Source organism: Puntigrus tetrazona, chromosome 18, assembly GCF_018831695.1.
Source record: "Puntigrus tetrazona isolate hp1 chromosome 18, ASM1883169v1, whole genome shotgun sequence".
Classification (NCBI taxonomy): domain Eukaryota; kingdom Metazoa; phylum Chordata; class Actinopteri; order Cypriniformes; family Cyprinidae; genus Puntigrus; species Puntigrus tetrazona.
Window position 1 is genome coordinate 18,445,338 of NC_056716.1, and position 15,759 is coordinate 18,461,096.

General features: G+C 39.7%; 1 protein-coding gene across 1 annotated transcript in view; it reads left to right on the plus strand.

Moving 5' to 3' along the window:
* hcn4 (hyperpolarization activated cyclic nucleotide-gated potassium channel 4) overlaps window positions 1–15,472 on the plus strand; it is a 67,207-nt gene extending 51,735 nt beyond the window's left edge. Inside the window, exons 7-8 of the mRNA XM_043264031.1 lie at window positions 6,167–6,331; window positions 9,060–15,472. Coding sequence (XP_043119966.1) covers window positions 6,167–6,331; window positions 9,060–10,447 — 1,553 coding nt within the window. The 3' untranslated portion in view covers window positions 10,448–15,472. The remainder of the gene's footprint in view (window positions 1–6,166; window positions 6,332–9,059) is intronic.
* Window positions 15,473–15,759: the final 287 nt, after the last annotated feature.

Consider the following 15,759-nt stretch of genomic DNA (forward strand, 5'->3'; position numbering starts at 1 on the left):
CAGTGTGTCATTTAGAACACAGCTTGTGTGTGTTCTAGGGTTCTTAGTTGTCATGATGTAATTTCCCTGTGGTGCCAGATTTATTAGTCACATGGCGTTATGTCTCAGGTGATTTGGGGGTAATTTGGTCGCAGCAATGTGAATACAGCCTTAGATGAGGTCAAAGGTCAGGACTGCAAATCTCGACACTCTTTCATCTGTGTCGTTTCATTGAGTGTTTTTTGTTTAAACAGTGAGGCATTTAGCCGCCTGTGACCCGTCCACCCAAGGCTAATTACAGCTCATGTACTCTTTGCGACCTCTGACCTCGTCCCACGGGAGCCCCGATGGAAACATCGAAAAGATAACGCGCAATCCGTCTCTGCCGTTAATCTGCGTTTTACATAGCTACATGCTCCAGACAATCTTCAAGTCATTCCTGGCACCAGTGCATGCTGGGAAAGGAACAGAAAGCCGTGGAGAATTTGTTTTTAACCCGAGTCATTCGCTCATGAAATTAATTTATGTAACGGTTCTTCAGGGGGATGTGAGATTTTGCTGTCTGTCATTTATTGCTTATGTGATGCTGACTTCGGCCCTAACAAGTTGACTAAGAAGTCAGCATAATTATGCTACAGACTTTATACGGAGAGTTTAAACTGCTGTCAGTAGGGTTTGGAACAGTTTTTCATATAAATAAGGGAGTAAGAAACATGCATGAGCTCGTCTTTAAAAGGCAGCCATGATTCCTGTGATTATGTTAGCCATCAATGATTTAAACGCTGAGGCTGATGATAATTATGGACATGCTGCTTATACCAAGTCATGTGACTCGCTCTCCATGGTTGAGCTTGACATGATGAGGAGGGTTGAATCCGAAAGAAGATACTGTGTTCATAAGTACAAGATAGGCTAGGTTTATTTATGTATATATTTTTTAGTTTTTTTTTATATTTTTTAATTTGGTAATTTGTAAAAAAAAAATGTTAGTGTTGGCAATGCTAGGGTATTGTCATGCAGTTGTTGTGTTGTTCAAGATTGCTAGGTTGTACCCAGAGTGTATCTATTGTTCTAGATGGTTGCTAGGTGGTTTTTTAAGGTATTTTTAAATAGCTGCTGAGGTGTTTTGTATGGTAAGTGCTTTCTAGGCTGTTCTGGATGGTTTCTAGGGCGTTCTGGCTGGTTGTTAGGGCATTTTGGATGGTAGGTTTAGTATGTTTTGGATAGTTGGTGGTTTCTAGGGTGTTCTGGATGGTTTTTTAGGCTGCTTTGGATTTAATTTGTTTTGAATTATTGGTGGTTTCTAGGGTGTTCTGGATGGTTTCTAGGGCATTCTGGCTGGTTGTTGGGGTGTTTTGGATGGTCTGTGGTTTCTAGGGTGTTCTGGAAGGTTTCTAGGGCGTTCTGGCTGGTTGGTGGTTTCTAGGGTTTTCTGGATGGTTTCTAGGGCGTTCTGGCTGGTTGGTGGTTTCTAGGGTTTTCTGAATGGTTTCTAGGGCGTTCTGGCTGGTTGGTGGTTTCTAGGGTTTTCTGGATAGTTTCTAGGGTGTTCTGGCTGGTTGGTGGTTTCTAGGGTTTTCTGGATGGTTTCTAGGGTATTCTGGCTGGTTGTTGGGGTCTTCTGGGTGGTAGGTTTAGTATGTTTTGGATGGTTTGTGGTTTCTAGGGAATTCTGGTTGTTTTTTAAGGCTGTTTTGGATTTAATTTGTTTTGGATGATTGGTGGTTTCTAGCGTGTTCTAGATGGTTTCTAGAGCGTTCGGGCTGGTTGTTGGGGTCTTTTGGGTGGTTTGTGGTTTGTAGGGTGTTCTGGCTGATTGGTGGTTTCTAGGGTACTCTGGATGGTTTCTATGGCGTTCTGACTGGTTGTTGGGGTGTTTTGGATTTAGTTTGTTTTGGATGATTGGTGGTTTCTAGGGTGCTCTGAATGGTTGTTAGGGTGTTTTGGATTGTAGGTTTAGTGTGTTTTGGATGGTTGGTGTTTTCTAGTGCGTTCTGGCTGGTCGTTAGGGTATTTTAGATGGTTGATGGTTTAATGAGGAGTAAACAGTCTCTCTGGTATGCTTTATTTTGACACACGCTGCAGGTGGACGCACATGGCTGTAAATTATTGTGCCGTCAGATTATGGATAATTCAATCTGCAGCAGGATCTCAGAGCCAGAGCGCAGCAGGAGTGTGTCGCATGTGTGTGTAGGTCATTCTTAGTTAAATGTCATGATCGGGAGCATTTGACTCAGTCTGATCTGGAAACAGGATTTCTTCTGGAAAATCCCTCAGATCTTATTCAGCTCAGTGTCAATAACATCACATGAGTGTGTGTGTGTGTGTGTCAGAACAAGTTTTAAAGTGAAGTGATGTCTCTGCTCATCAATATTAATAATGTTGTGCATACCTTGCTGGGTACTGTAACATTACCGAACCGTCCATTCACAAAAATCATTAATATTCATAAGGCAAACCTTCACTTGGAATTTATAATTCAAGTCTTCTGCACATTTTTAAGTTGAAAGGCCGTCAGGTCACATCACAATTACCTGCCACCTGATCATCACTGATCTGATGATTGATGCCAGTGAATTGCTTTAGATTTTTTTTTACATATTTTAAATGTACAGTATATATATATATATATATATATATATATATATATATATATATATATATACACACACACATGTATATATCTTCTCACACAGTGATTTATACAACAAACCATTGTTGAAATGTGTGAATTATATAACTGCAATTGAAATTTTTAATATGATCCGACTGGCACTTCTGGTGTAAGACAAAGTGAAATTCTGTGTATTTGTGTGTGTGTATTTGTGTGTGTGTGTGTGTATTTGTGTACATTCATGCTACATTGTGATAGGATACTAAACAAGGGTAATAAAAATTAAATTTTTTGACAGAAGGTTTTCTCTAAGGGGTAGGTTTATTGTTTGGTCAGTATAAAAGTAATGGAAGTCTATGGAAAGTCATTTGTGTGTGTTTGGATCGTGTTTGCGTGAGGCTGCTGTACTCATAATCCTCTCACGGTTCGAGCTCGCTGACTCTCATTACACGCTGACACATTGAGAGTTTTTGCAGGGAACGAGTTGCACAGGTTCTCTGACTCATTTTGCTCATTTATTTTGGCTTATTTGTTACTTTTTGAAGTCTTAATGTTCCTGTCCATTAAAACCGGTGGAATTATGCAGAAATTACAGGATATTAGAATTAGTCTTCAAGTTCAAAGTCTAATGCGGCCCATTTCTGAATAGTTTCTGTTATTTTGAATATCCTGAAAATGTGACATAAACTATATAACATGCATAAAATGCAACAATATTTTAAATGTGGCTTAATAATATATTGTAAATAGTCTGATATTTAGGCTTGTGTCCATCAAGTTACAAATAAAAAAATTTTTTACTATAAATTATTATTTAAATAATTATGAATTATTTATTTCACTAAATTATCCTCAATAGTTTTATAATATAGAAACCCTTTTTGTTGTTAAGTTCCCCCAAAAAATTATATCATTGCTAGTGCTGTCAAAATGAATGCATTAATGCAGGCGATTAAGTTTTTCAGTTTAACGCTTTAAAGTTATTTACCGCCGGGGCGGAGCTTAGAGTTGGCCACCCCTCTTTTAACTGCTATTTCTGTCTGTTTTTTCTTGACAAGACATGCATTTATTCAGTCGCAGAACGTCTTTACAATCACATCAACCCGGAGACGTTTCATACGCTCGCTCCTGCTTCACTTCAGCGGCAGGCGCCAGTCAAACAACCCCGGGAACTACCGTGTCATTTCAGATCAAATCGCAAAAGAAACTACGTGCATGCAATGCCGGGGCCAGTTACGGCATGAAGTTAACAAAAAGGCCATTAAAGCTGCCTTAAAACTCCTGCGTGTATGTAGTATATATGTCATATATGAGTTACATTAAGAACGGCTCTGAAACGGTTTTCAAAACCAAAAAATAATGTTGTTTGTACGTTAATGTAAAGATTTAATTACTGAAATATAAATGTAAATTTGAAAACTTTAATGTAAAAGGGGATTCATTTCACAAAAATCGACAGCATTAATCATTACTTTTATACTGCCATGCTATACCATGCTGTTATTGTTTGTTTATGTGTTTTATGAAGTTGCACATACATATTATAGCATATATGCAGTCATCGCATTAATCCGCCATTTTGAGATTATATTCCCATCTTCCTGGCTCTGAAGTGTCTGTAATGTTTAGATTGTCCACTTAGTGTTTAATGACAAAAAACATGGTTGTACAGCACAATTAAAGGGACAGTTCACCCAAAAATGAAAATTCAGCCATTGACTTCTATAGGTTTTTATAGGTATATTAGGAAAGTCAATGGTTACTGGCAACTTTTTGGTGAACTATCCCTTTAACATAATCCTCACACAAGCATCATGGTAAACAATCCCAGTATTCCATCCGATTATTCCGTCCGGATTTCCTGCTGGACGTTGAGATGTTGTTTTATTTTGATGAGTCAGAGATCAGCTGTTGAACGCATCACGCTAATGGAAACGCTGCCATGAGGTCAGTGTGAGATCACGAAATCATTCAGGAACAAATCCGCTGTCACTTCTGTGTGTCCGGCCACGGGAAAGTATTACTCAGGAGACAAACACTAAGGAGTCAATGGTCGCCATACAGTAGGAATAATACCTGCAGCTCAGGCATTGATTGGTGCTGCGGATCTTACCATTTGATTCAGATTCAGAGAGTCATGTGCACAGTTCTTTGTAATGCGGTTCTGCATATGAATTGTTAATAAAAATAGAATTAAGTCTAAAATCCTAATGTTGACTTTCGGTCTTGTCTTTGAAAAGAATCGTTTGGCCTCTGTAAATCGATTTCTTCCCCCGTCTCTAATATTGATGTTTGGCACTTAAGAGGCGGAGAGGATTGTGGGTATTGGCTGTTTAGCAGCCGGTGGTTTTGCTCTTCTCTGGAGGGCAGCAGAGGGCGGTGTTGCCAGCTCTGCACCCCAATAAATGGGGCGTAATTCTACTGATCCTCCGTGACATATGAGGTCTGCCAGTCCTCTAAGCTCTGAGTGCCATTTAGTGCTTCAGCTGTGGATTACAGAACACTTTTAATCCAAAAAAGGGAGAAGGATGGTTGTTTTTGAGCGTGTGTTTGGTTTTTTTCCTTGATAGAGAGTCGGTGTGATCAGATCTGGGTGTGTTTGGAGAGAGAATGTGATCGGGCTTGTGTTTTCTGGTCTGCACACTCAGGTTCATCAAAGGTTCATGCTGAACAGTGCTGCTGTGGAAGCTCAGAGTCATTTCTGGCAGAATTTGATGGACTTGTCTGTGTCATTCAGCTTCAATGCAGGAACCTGTGTGTGTGTGTGTGTGTGTGTGTGTGTGTGTGTGTGTGTTTGTCTACAGGAGCAATGTGACGTGCTAAGAAAACCATTCTTGTTGGTGGTGGCCGTACTGATGGCAGTCTTGTGCTATAATATGCATTCTGCTAAATTCCATTCAAATACAGTTCAAGTTCAAATTCAGTTCACACTTTTTAAATGACTTCTTGAATAAAAGAAAATCTGAATTCTATATTTTCACAAAAAACTTGCTTATAGATGCCTTTTATATATTAAATAAATAATTTACAATAACAGTTGTAATTTGCAGTATTACCCCAAAGAAAAATATATATTGATATATTTTATGAATTCATTGTATGAATTTATTATAATTTTAAATTGCTAGTAATAAAATAAAAGTCATGGATGCAATTTGCATGTATAACCATTGTATTAAATGCTTATAAATGTTTTGTACATGCAGATAATAATAAATTGTATTAAATGATTTATATATATATATATATATTTTTTTTTTTTTTTTTTTTTTTCTATAAAAGAAAAAATATATATATTAATTCTTATAACTCTGTCAATATGAAATGCTTATGTTTTTATAGTGCGTTCATAATAATAATAATATATAATCATATATAATTTGATCTTGATCGTCTGTGTGAAATGGTAATGCATTTTTTAAATAATAATAAGCCATACATTTTCATCAGTTTATGTTGAATGCATTTATAATAATTTATTATTTATTATCATTATTAACCACTTCTTAGAAGTCTGCCAGGATCTCAGTACCAGAAGAGCACACTGATGTGTTTATGTCTTCTGTCGTCCAGAGATTTGTCTGCTGACACGAGGCAGACGCACCGCCAGCGTCCGGGCCGACACATACTGCCGTCTGTACTCTCTGTCTGTGGACAACTTCAACGAGGTCCTGGAGGAGTATCCCATGATGAGGAGAGCCTTTGAGACCGTCGCTCTGGACCGTCTGGACCGCATCGGTGAGACGTTTAGCATGCTTCTCCAAACTATTGAGCTCTGAATTAATCACCATGATTTCTATCTTCTTGAATCAGCTTTAGTATTGTATATATATATATACTGCACACAGACTGAAACTGAAGTTAACTAAACTCTCACTCCCTCTTGTGTCTAATGTCTGACGATGGAGAGTAATTCCAGTCAGTCTGGGCTGGTGAGCTGCACACAGTGTTTATTTTCCTCAGTAGGAGGGAATACGTTCTTGTCGGTCACCGTAAACATCCCTACCCACTCACTGTGGTAAAAACAACACACTGAATCATTTGATAGCAGAGCTGTTCGCACAATGTGAGAAAGCAAGAGAGCTTATTACAGAGGACGCGCTGGAGAAGCTCCACGTAAAGCCCCTTCAGAAGCTGCTGTGTGTAAGAGCACTGATATGTACCCAACACTCGCTGCTGCTTCTTCTTGCTGCAGTGTTAAGCCCACGCTGCTCTCCGTCACTCATAACGTACAGACACCGGTAATTAATTACAGATTAAACAGATCTGCATCTGTATTGAAATGAATTGAGGTTCACACAGGTTGATCGTGTCTCTGCGGTGTAGCGCTGCTTAATCACTCCTCTTCCTATCAGAAAATAGCCTCAACTGTAATCCAATTTGTAGTTTAGCAGATTATTTTGAAGAAATTAAGAATGATTGAATTATCACTACAGAACTGTTTCTGACAATCTGCTTTGGGGCATTCTGGGTAGGACAAAGAGCTCACCCCAAACGGTTTATTTACTGTAGGACAAAATTATATTTAATTTATATGCCATTTAATTATATATAAGTATAAGAGTAATTCTATATATATTTAATTATACAGACACACATATATATATATATATATATATATATATATATATATATATATATATATATATATATATATATATATATATATATATATATGCATTACATTCAAAATATATTTTTGGTTTATGTAATATATGTGTGCTGTGTATAAATACACACACATAATATATATATATATATATATATATATATATATATATATATATATATATATATATATATATATATATATATATATATTTATAAAATATTGTGTATATATTTATATTCTATAATGATACATTATACAAATATAATTTATTTTTCCTAAATATATACGTGTGTGTGTATATATTTATATATAATAAATATACACAGTACACATACAAAAATATCACATAAAAACTTTTATATTGGATGCTATAATTGGTTGATTAATTGTAATGTAGAATTTTATATATTACACATATATGCATATAATTGTTATAATCCATTATATTCCTAAATTCTAAATTACACACACACACACACACACACATATATATATATAAATAAATTTATTAACCCAAATAATCACAATTCATGAATTAAATTTAGTGCAGCAGTAGATTAAAATACAGTATACTCTTTAAAACCATAGTTTTTTTTTTATTTCTATTATTGTCCTGTCTGAAGAGCAGAAGTCTCTTATGTCGTGCTCGGCTCCACACCGACCCCAGAGTGAGTACAGTAGTAAGTGATAGCATGACATTACCAAACATAGCAAAGTGCCCTCTGCTCGGCTCTTGGTCTCTTCTTTATATCAGTCCAGCGTAAGTTAGAGGTCATGTCTGCGCTCTGTACTCTTTCTTATCTGAGGCTCAGCCGTGAGAAGCAGTCAAACGCAGGCCGGGCAGCCTGTAGAAATGATCTGCCCCCTGCTACGCCGAGCTATTTCCATTCGGCCTGTGTCCTCACCGCGAGCGGCCCCTCTGTCTCTGATTGCGCTCGGAGCCGTCCTGAGGCGAGCGCAGGCTCCAGGACTGTTTAACAGGGGTGAGATGAATCAAAGCGCTGCTGAAACAGTAGACATATCGAGCAGAGTGCTGTGTTTGATATTTAATATTCAAGGCGTCGCCTGAGGGGGAATAATACAATTTTTAGTGGGTATTAATAAAAAAAAAAAGCCATGATCATTTTGAAGGAAGTATGCAAGCAGATAAAATACTAAAAAATGACTATGTACAGACATTCATACCTGTGTTTGTGTGAATATAATAAAAATATACATGTATGTGTATATATATATATATATGTGTATATATATATATATATATATATATATATATATATGTGTGTGTATATGTGTATATATATATATATATATATATATATATATATATATATATATATATATATATATATATATGTATATATATATACACATATACACACACATATATACACAAACAAAAACGCGTGTCAGAATTTTTGAACAATAGTAGTGCCATATTGGCAATTCTACAATAGTAACAAAACCACAATATTACCATGATATAATGTACAGAAAATGTAACGCTGTGATACTTTTAATACATAGTTACAACAAAACCATGACATTACTATGTAATTTTTTGTATATTATAGCAATGTAATACAATGGTACTTATATACCATGGTACTGAATGACTACCATAATCCACATACTAAAGAAGCATAGAAGAAATACATTATTAAAACAAGACCATGTGGTAAGAGGAGACTCTCCATCCGGTTCGCTATGATACAGATTAATTAGCATTTCCATATATTAAAGAATTCTCAAACAGAATAATAGTTACATCAAAACCAGTACTTAGTACTTAGTGTTGTTTATAAAAAGATATGTTTTCTGCAGGCTACAAATATTTTGTCTTTTGTCTCTTAGGCAAGAAGAACTCCATTCTCCAGCACAAGGTCCAACATGACTTGAATTCAGGGGTTTTGAACTACCAGGAAAATGAGATCATCCAGCAGATCGTGCAGCACGATCGAGACATGGCTCACTGCGCCAACCTGATGCAGAGTCCGTCTCCACCCGCTCCTCCGTCCCCGACTCCCGTCATCTGGGCCCCCCTGATCCAAGCGCCCCTGCAAGCTGCTGCCGCCACCACATCGGTGGCTATTGCACTAACCCACCACCCCAACCTCCCCGCCACTCTCTTCCGACCCCCGGTGTCCGTTCTCGGAGCGAGAAACGAGCCGCCCAGCCGACTGAAGAGGTTTCAGACGCACGCACCGAAACCAGGAGACTCTCCATCCGGTTCGCCATCAAAGACTCGTCCGGGAGTCGACACACCGCTTCTCGCATCCCTTCGAACGCAGCACTCATCAGGAGCCACCGCTTCCAGCCAGCAAGCCGGGATTACGCCGTTTCCGTTCGGAAGCTTCTCTTCCTCGTCGGCGTCTCCGACTTCCAGCACCGCACAGCTCCATTCGCAGCCAAGGCAGAAGCGAGCCGGCACTCCTCCGCAAGCGGGAATTCCGACTGGGATCTTGGCTACGACCTCGTCGAACGCCAGCCCTCTTTCCGCAGGCTTCTTCAGTCACGCACCCAGTCAGCCGCTGCACGGCCAACCCCCGCCGAAACCTTCCCTGCAGCAGTTCGCTACCGGAGGGGGCAAGACTTCCACCGGGTCGAACCTCTACCGCACACCCCCGCCCGGATCCCCTGCCTCCAGCCGTTCCCAAGCCCCCGAGACTTCCACGTCATCCCAGGTTCCGCCCATTTTATCCACTTACCTACCTTTGGAAAGGTCAGCGCTGGCCTCGCTAGCTCAGTACGGCTCAGCGAATGCCTCGCCATGCTACACCCCTCTCGCCCCGAGTCCGACAGTCCAGAGCCCCGTCACGGGGAGAACTTTCCACTACAGTGACCCTTCCAGCGCCGCCGGCTCCCACTCCTCCCTGCTCCTCCCGCAGTCCTCCTGCCCCGGCCAGCTCCCGGGTCACCACTCATCCGGCACAGACTCTCCGCTGGGCCGCTTTTATGAGGATTTGAACATACTTTCCAGCTCCCATCCCGTGGAGGCAGCGGGTCAGTCTTCCCCTCGGGAGCCCGGTTACTGCCTCTCGCCGTATTCGTCCCCGACGCTCACCCCAAAACCCTGTAGCTCGGTATCAGGGCACATGGCCGGCCCGGTACAGACTTCACCGGGCTCTCGAGGCCGAGCTCGTTCTATAGGGACGTCACCTGCACTTTCTTTCCCGCACGCGACGGACGGACACCCGTCCGAACTAGAACCGCTCCGTTCGAAGCTCCCTTCCAATTTGTGAGGCTAAATCACACCCTCCTAACTCAGTACTAGCGATCTTCCTCCGTGTGGCATTTGACGTTTTCTTTCATTATCTCTGTATCGGCACTGTGTTTTAATCTTAATCATTTTTAAATATCTAAATATTCCTGTGATTTAAAAGAAATGAGGTTAACTTAGAGCTTTAGATTTCTCTTTCATTTTGCTTTGGTATCCTCCTTTTTCATTCATGAATATATATATATATATATATATGGAATTATATATTTAAATATATGTTAATCAGTCTATAGGAGGGTGTGAAACGCTACATATATTGAGACTAAATAAGGACAATTTAGTTTATTTTATACCTATGCCAAATGCATCCGCAAGAGTTTGGTTATTAATACTGACGTGGACAGGAACCAGTGGACTCTTTTGCAGGAACCTATGCACTCACGCCTGCATATGACAACTAATTTTTGTCTGATCCAAAACACCTTTTTAGTCACCCTAATGAGGATCGCATATTGCCGATCTTGAATCTAAGGGGTTATTTAAGGGTTTGTTCATCCTGCAATGTGTTGGGACCCTTCCGAGGTGGAGAGGAGAACATAGGAAAACCAAAAAAATCCCAATCAGCGTTCTCTTTAGTATTTCTTTCTTTTCTTTCAGCCACACTGTAGTAATATCAGCGGGCATTGAGTGGGCGTCAGGCGAGAGTTGAAGAAACGTCCCAACTAAATCACAATTCACTTGTGTCTTCCAGGATCATACGACAGTGTAGCCCTGCAGACTGTGTGTGCGTGCGTGCGTGTGTGTGTGTGTGTGTTACGTCTTGATGCAAGTGGCAATCAAGTTAGACTTACCAAGAATAGATTTGCCTTGTCACAGCAGAGAAGAAACGGAAAACCTCCCTGCAACATTTCTTGTTTGTACATAAAATAAGCCAACAACATTAGTCAAAAAGCTGCTCAAAGGTGATTTAGTTTGTTTTTTTCTATATCTTTAGCTGCTAATCGATTAGGTGGAATGGAGGGAAGGATTCTGAATGTACCGTGTGAGTCCAAACTATGACGAACAAATCCGTTCAGGGCTGGTGATTGAAGATCTCAGCAGACCTCTGTCGCACACACCTGGGTCCCTCACAGGTCACGACTCTCAGCCACAGCTGTCTGATTTAAAAGGACAGACGGGCACATTTGGGCGACCTTTGACCCTTGTCAGCTTGAGATCAGGACAACACGATGACCAGCGTCAGACAGACAGGCTGGAATTGTAATGATGCACAAAACATGATTCATTTTAAGAAAATGAAAATGAACACACATTATTGTTTAAACGTTTGCAATCAGCAGGATTTTTACATTTTTTCAAAGAAGTCTCTTCTGCTCATCGAGGCTGCATTTATTTGATAAAAAATACAGTGCAAACGGTGATATTGTGAAATATTAATACAGTTTAAGATATTGTTTTTATTTTCATAAGCCATTATGATTTTTCATAAGCTATTACTCCAGTCTTTAGTATCACGATTCTTCAAAAATCATTTTTATATTCTAATATTTTTTTTTTGGAACCTGTGATACTTTTTACAGAATTCTTAGCTGAATAAAAAGTTACAAATCTTTTGTAACAATATAAAAATCTTTATTACTTTAGATCAATTCTTTGATTAATAAAATGCATTCATTTCTTTAAAAAAAAAAACGAAAGATCTTACTAATCCCAAACTTTTTGATTATAGCGTAACACAATATATGGTATATTTTTAATGACTGATCAGTAAATGGATAATTGACAAGAAATTATTTTTTTTCAAATGTCTAGAAATGTCAATGTCTGTTTTTATTTCTAACATTCAGAAAGTCAAAATGTCTACATTTATATATTTAGTTTATTTATACTATATATAGAGAGAGAGAGATAGAAATAATCGTTTTCCTCTCTATATAAAAGTCACTATTATTTCTAAAGGCCTGTTTGAGATTTTTCCCCTGTTCTTTCTCACCCTCAGTGTGTCGCGAAGTGAACTACAGCATTTATACACACCTGAGAGCGTCTGACCTGAAGAAAGTTCATAAGTTGTGAAAACTCCTCAACTTTTGTGAAGTGAGCGAGACGGGGGGAGAAAGGGAGACGGGAAGCACAAATGCAACGAGACACTGATGTATTGAGGAGGTGATGTGTGCTGACTGGCAGCCAGGGGCCCGGCAGGTAGGCAGGACCCCCGCGGGCCCCTCACCGTGATGAGAGGTTTGTTCGGGGAGCCTCCGCGTGTCTTCTGATTGTTTCTCAGGGCTCTTAGAAGTTTCCAGAGGGGGTAGAATATTGATTGGGGAGCATTTGAGAAATTTTTTTTTGTGACAGTTACATAAATAAATAAAAACACAAAGGGAACCGGAGGGAGCTGAACCTGTGCCGGCTGATGGGAAGCAGAAAGAGAAGGAATCAAGGCGAACGAGTGACTGATTAGAGAAGTGTAGCGCGAAATCCAGAGCAAAGCCATCAAACACGATACTGTCACTCCACTGAATCAGAGCCTCTTCCTGACAATCAGAATCCCAGAATCATTGGTTTTAAATGCTACTAAAATCTCTCTAGAAGATGCAAAAGCATGCATAGAAAAGAGTCTTGTCTTATCTGCTTTGAGCAACTGATGATCACTTGGTGGTGACTGCTGTTATTCATGGAACACGAGCAGAGCATTTGTGTCAGTCACTACCATTCAACTCTTAACGCTCATCAAGGCTGCATTTAATTGATCAAAAATACAGTAAAAACGTGAAATATTATTCGAATTTCAACTGAGTGCGTTCTTTGTGAATATGTTGTAAAATGTTATTTATTCCTGTGATCAAAGCAGAATTTTCAACGTCACACGATTCTTCAGAAATCATTGCTGATCTGCTCAAGAAACCGCGTCGAAATCAGTTGTGCCGCTTCATGGGTTCGTAGAAACCTTTTCAGGATCTGTGATGAACAGGAAGTTCAAAAGAGCAGGATTTATTTGAAACAGGAATCCTTTGTAACGTTATAAATGTCTTTACTCTCACTTTTGATCAGTTGAACGCATCCTTGATGAATTTCAAAAAACTCGCTCACCCATACAGACAAATCAAACTGGCACGATTGAATGACGTGTTTTATGTTCTGCTTGTGTTTCACATATAAGGCCTATAGATGTTCTATAATCCATTATAATCCATTCTTTCTATCACAACTGACCACTTTCCCATGAATCTCTTTGTCCTAAAGCAACATGGGAAACTCTTTTATTGAGCGTCAAACATGTATGATTCCCTGCCGTTGCTTTCTGTGCGATTCAGGGACATATTTACAGACGCAGCAGGAAGTCGAATCTGGACATGATCCACCTGGCACCAAGCAACGCTTCGGTTTGTCTGCCAGTTTTTATAACACAATTCTAATTCCATTTGGGAGCGTTCCCAATTCTGACAGCTAATCTTACGCCGGCTCCGTTTGCTTTGTGCCGTGAAGGAGCCCCCGCGAAACGGCTCTGCAAGACGGTAATAAAATCAATGGCAGTGATTGAGGATTAGATTTCACACTTACCAAGACGCGTGGAGAAAAGGATGCGGTGCTTTGACTGGCACCATCATCTCTAATTCATGCCTACAGATGTGTTCTGGGAGTCTCTGCGGTGGGACGTGTGTCAAACAGGCAGCGTTCAAACTCACACGGGTCACGGGGGTTCATGACCCGGACAGAACCAGAGAGCGGTACATTACCGTTATGTACCTGACAGGGAATCACGGAATAGTTGACGTGAGAACCAGCCTCACGCAAGACTTTGATTCTTGGTCAGATTTGGAGAAACGTAGCACTGCATCGTTTGTTCACCGACGGATCCTCTGCAGTGAATGGGTGCCGTCAGAACCAGAGTCTAAAAGGCAAAAGATGCATGTCAGAAACAAATCTATAAAAGGTTTTTAACCTAAAACCATTGAGTCCGTAGTCCATGCTTCCTCATGTGAATCAGGAAAGAAATAAGTAGATATCAAGTACTGTTTATAAGCCGAAACGGCTGGGAACAAATATGTGGGCTGATTTTGATGCAAGAGAAAGAACAGGATATGGATTTTTTCACTGGAGGAAGCATATTATGGATTTTTGTATGTAGCTATAAAATCAAAACGAACGTTCTTTTTTACAAACACGCAGCTTTTGTCTTGACAGAATGTTAACTGATAGACTGGAGTGCTGTGGATTATCCAGATGTTTTTAACAGCTGTTTGGACTCTCATTCTGACGGCACCCATTCACTGCAGAGGATCTACCGGTGAGCAAGTAATGCAACATTTCTCTAAAACCCATCCATCTGGCTTGGCCTGAGGGTGGGTAAATTGTGAGCAGAAAAAAGCGTTTTTGGGTGCACCATTCCTTTCAGCGGCAGTGTTGTTGGTTTCTCTAGATCAAATGTAGCCAATTTTTACAGGGTGACAAACTCTGTCTGGACGGTGGAATGAAGTTCAACTGTTACATTTAGAATTGAAATGCTTCATTTTGAGGCAGACATGCCTGGCTGAAGGACACGTGTTTTATTTTTTGTTTCGTTTTTTAAGAGGGCTCAGTTAGTATTTTTTCCACAGCACTGTTTGAACCCACCTCACTGTGTGTTTATAAAACGATGATATTATTTATTCCTCTGCGTTTCTTTTGGCGTTCCTGACATGGTTTGTGACATTCACCAAATCATTTGATGTTTCTTCCTCTGATCTCTGGTTATTCCATTTGACAGCGTCATGTTAATGCACCGGAAATTTCACCAAGTCACTGAAATACACTTTAGCACTTTCTTCAGGACAATAATGAAGACACAACGCTTGAACTGAGAGACCGATCGGATCAATCAGAGAATGTCAATCTATTGATCAGTTTTTTGGGGTTTTTGTTCCTATGAAATCTATAAACCTGGGGAAACAGCAATAAGCGTGATGTGAGCGTCAGACGTGTTGGGGATGACTCTGTTCACCTGCGGTTCAGGACCAATCAGAACCTGGATGGACAATAAGCACACGAACTGGATATTATTAAGAAAAGAACAAATAAAAATATTAAGAATTAGACTGCGTCTGTGTCCTGCTTGTCGTTTGAGCTCCTAAAATTCAATTTTAGCCGATACGCATGTTTAAACAAAGTGTATTTTTTCTCTTTATAGAGCACATTATTGATGAATGACGTTAGCCAATCACGAGTGGAAACCGCTTGTTTAATGAAAAGACTATGCTGGATCTCTTGAAAACCTAAAATATAATTACACAGTTGTTTTTGCTGCAAGGCTTTAAAACTAACAGACTACTGGGAGAAAAGGACTTCAAAAGTATTGCA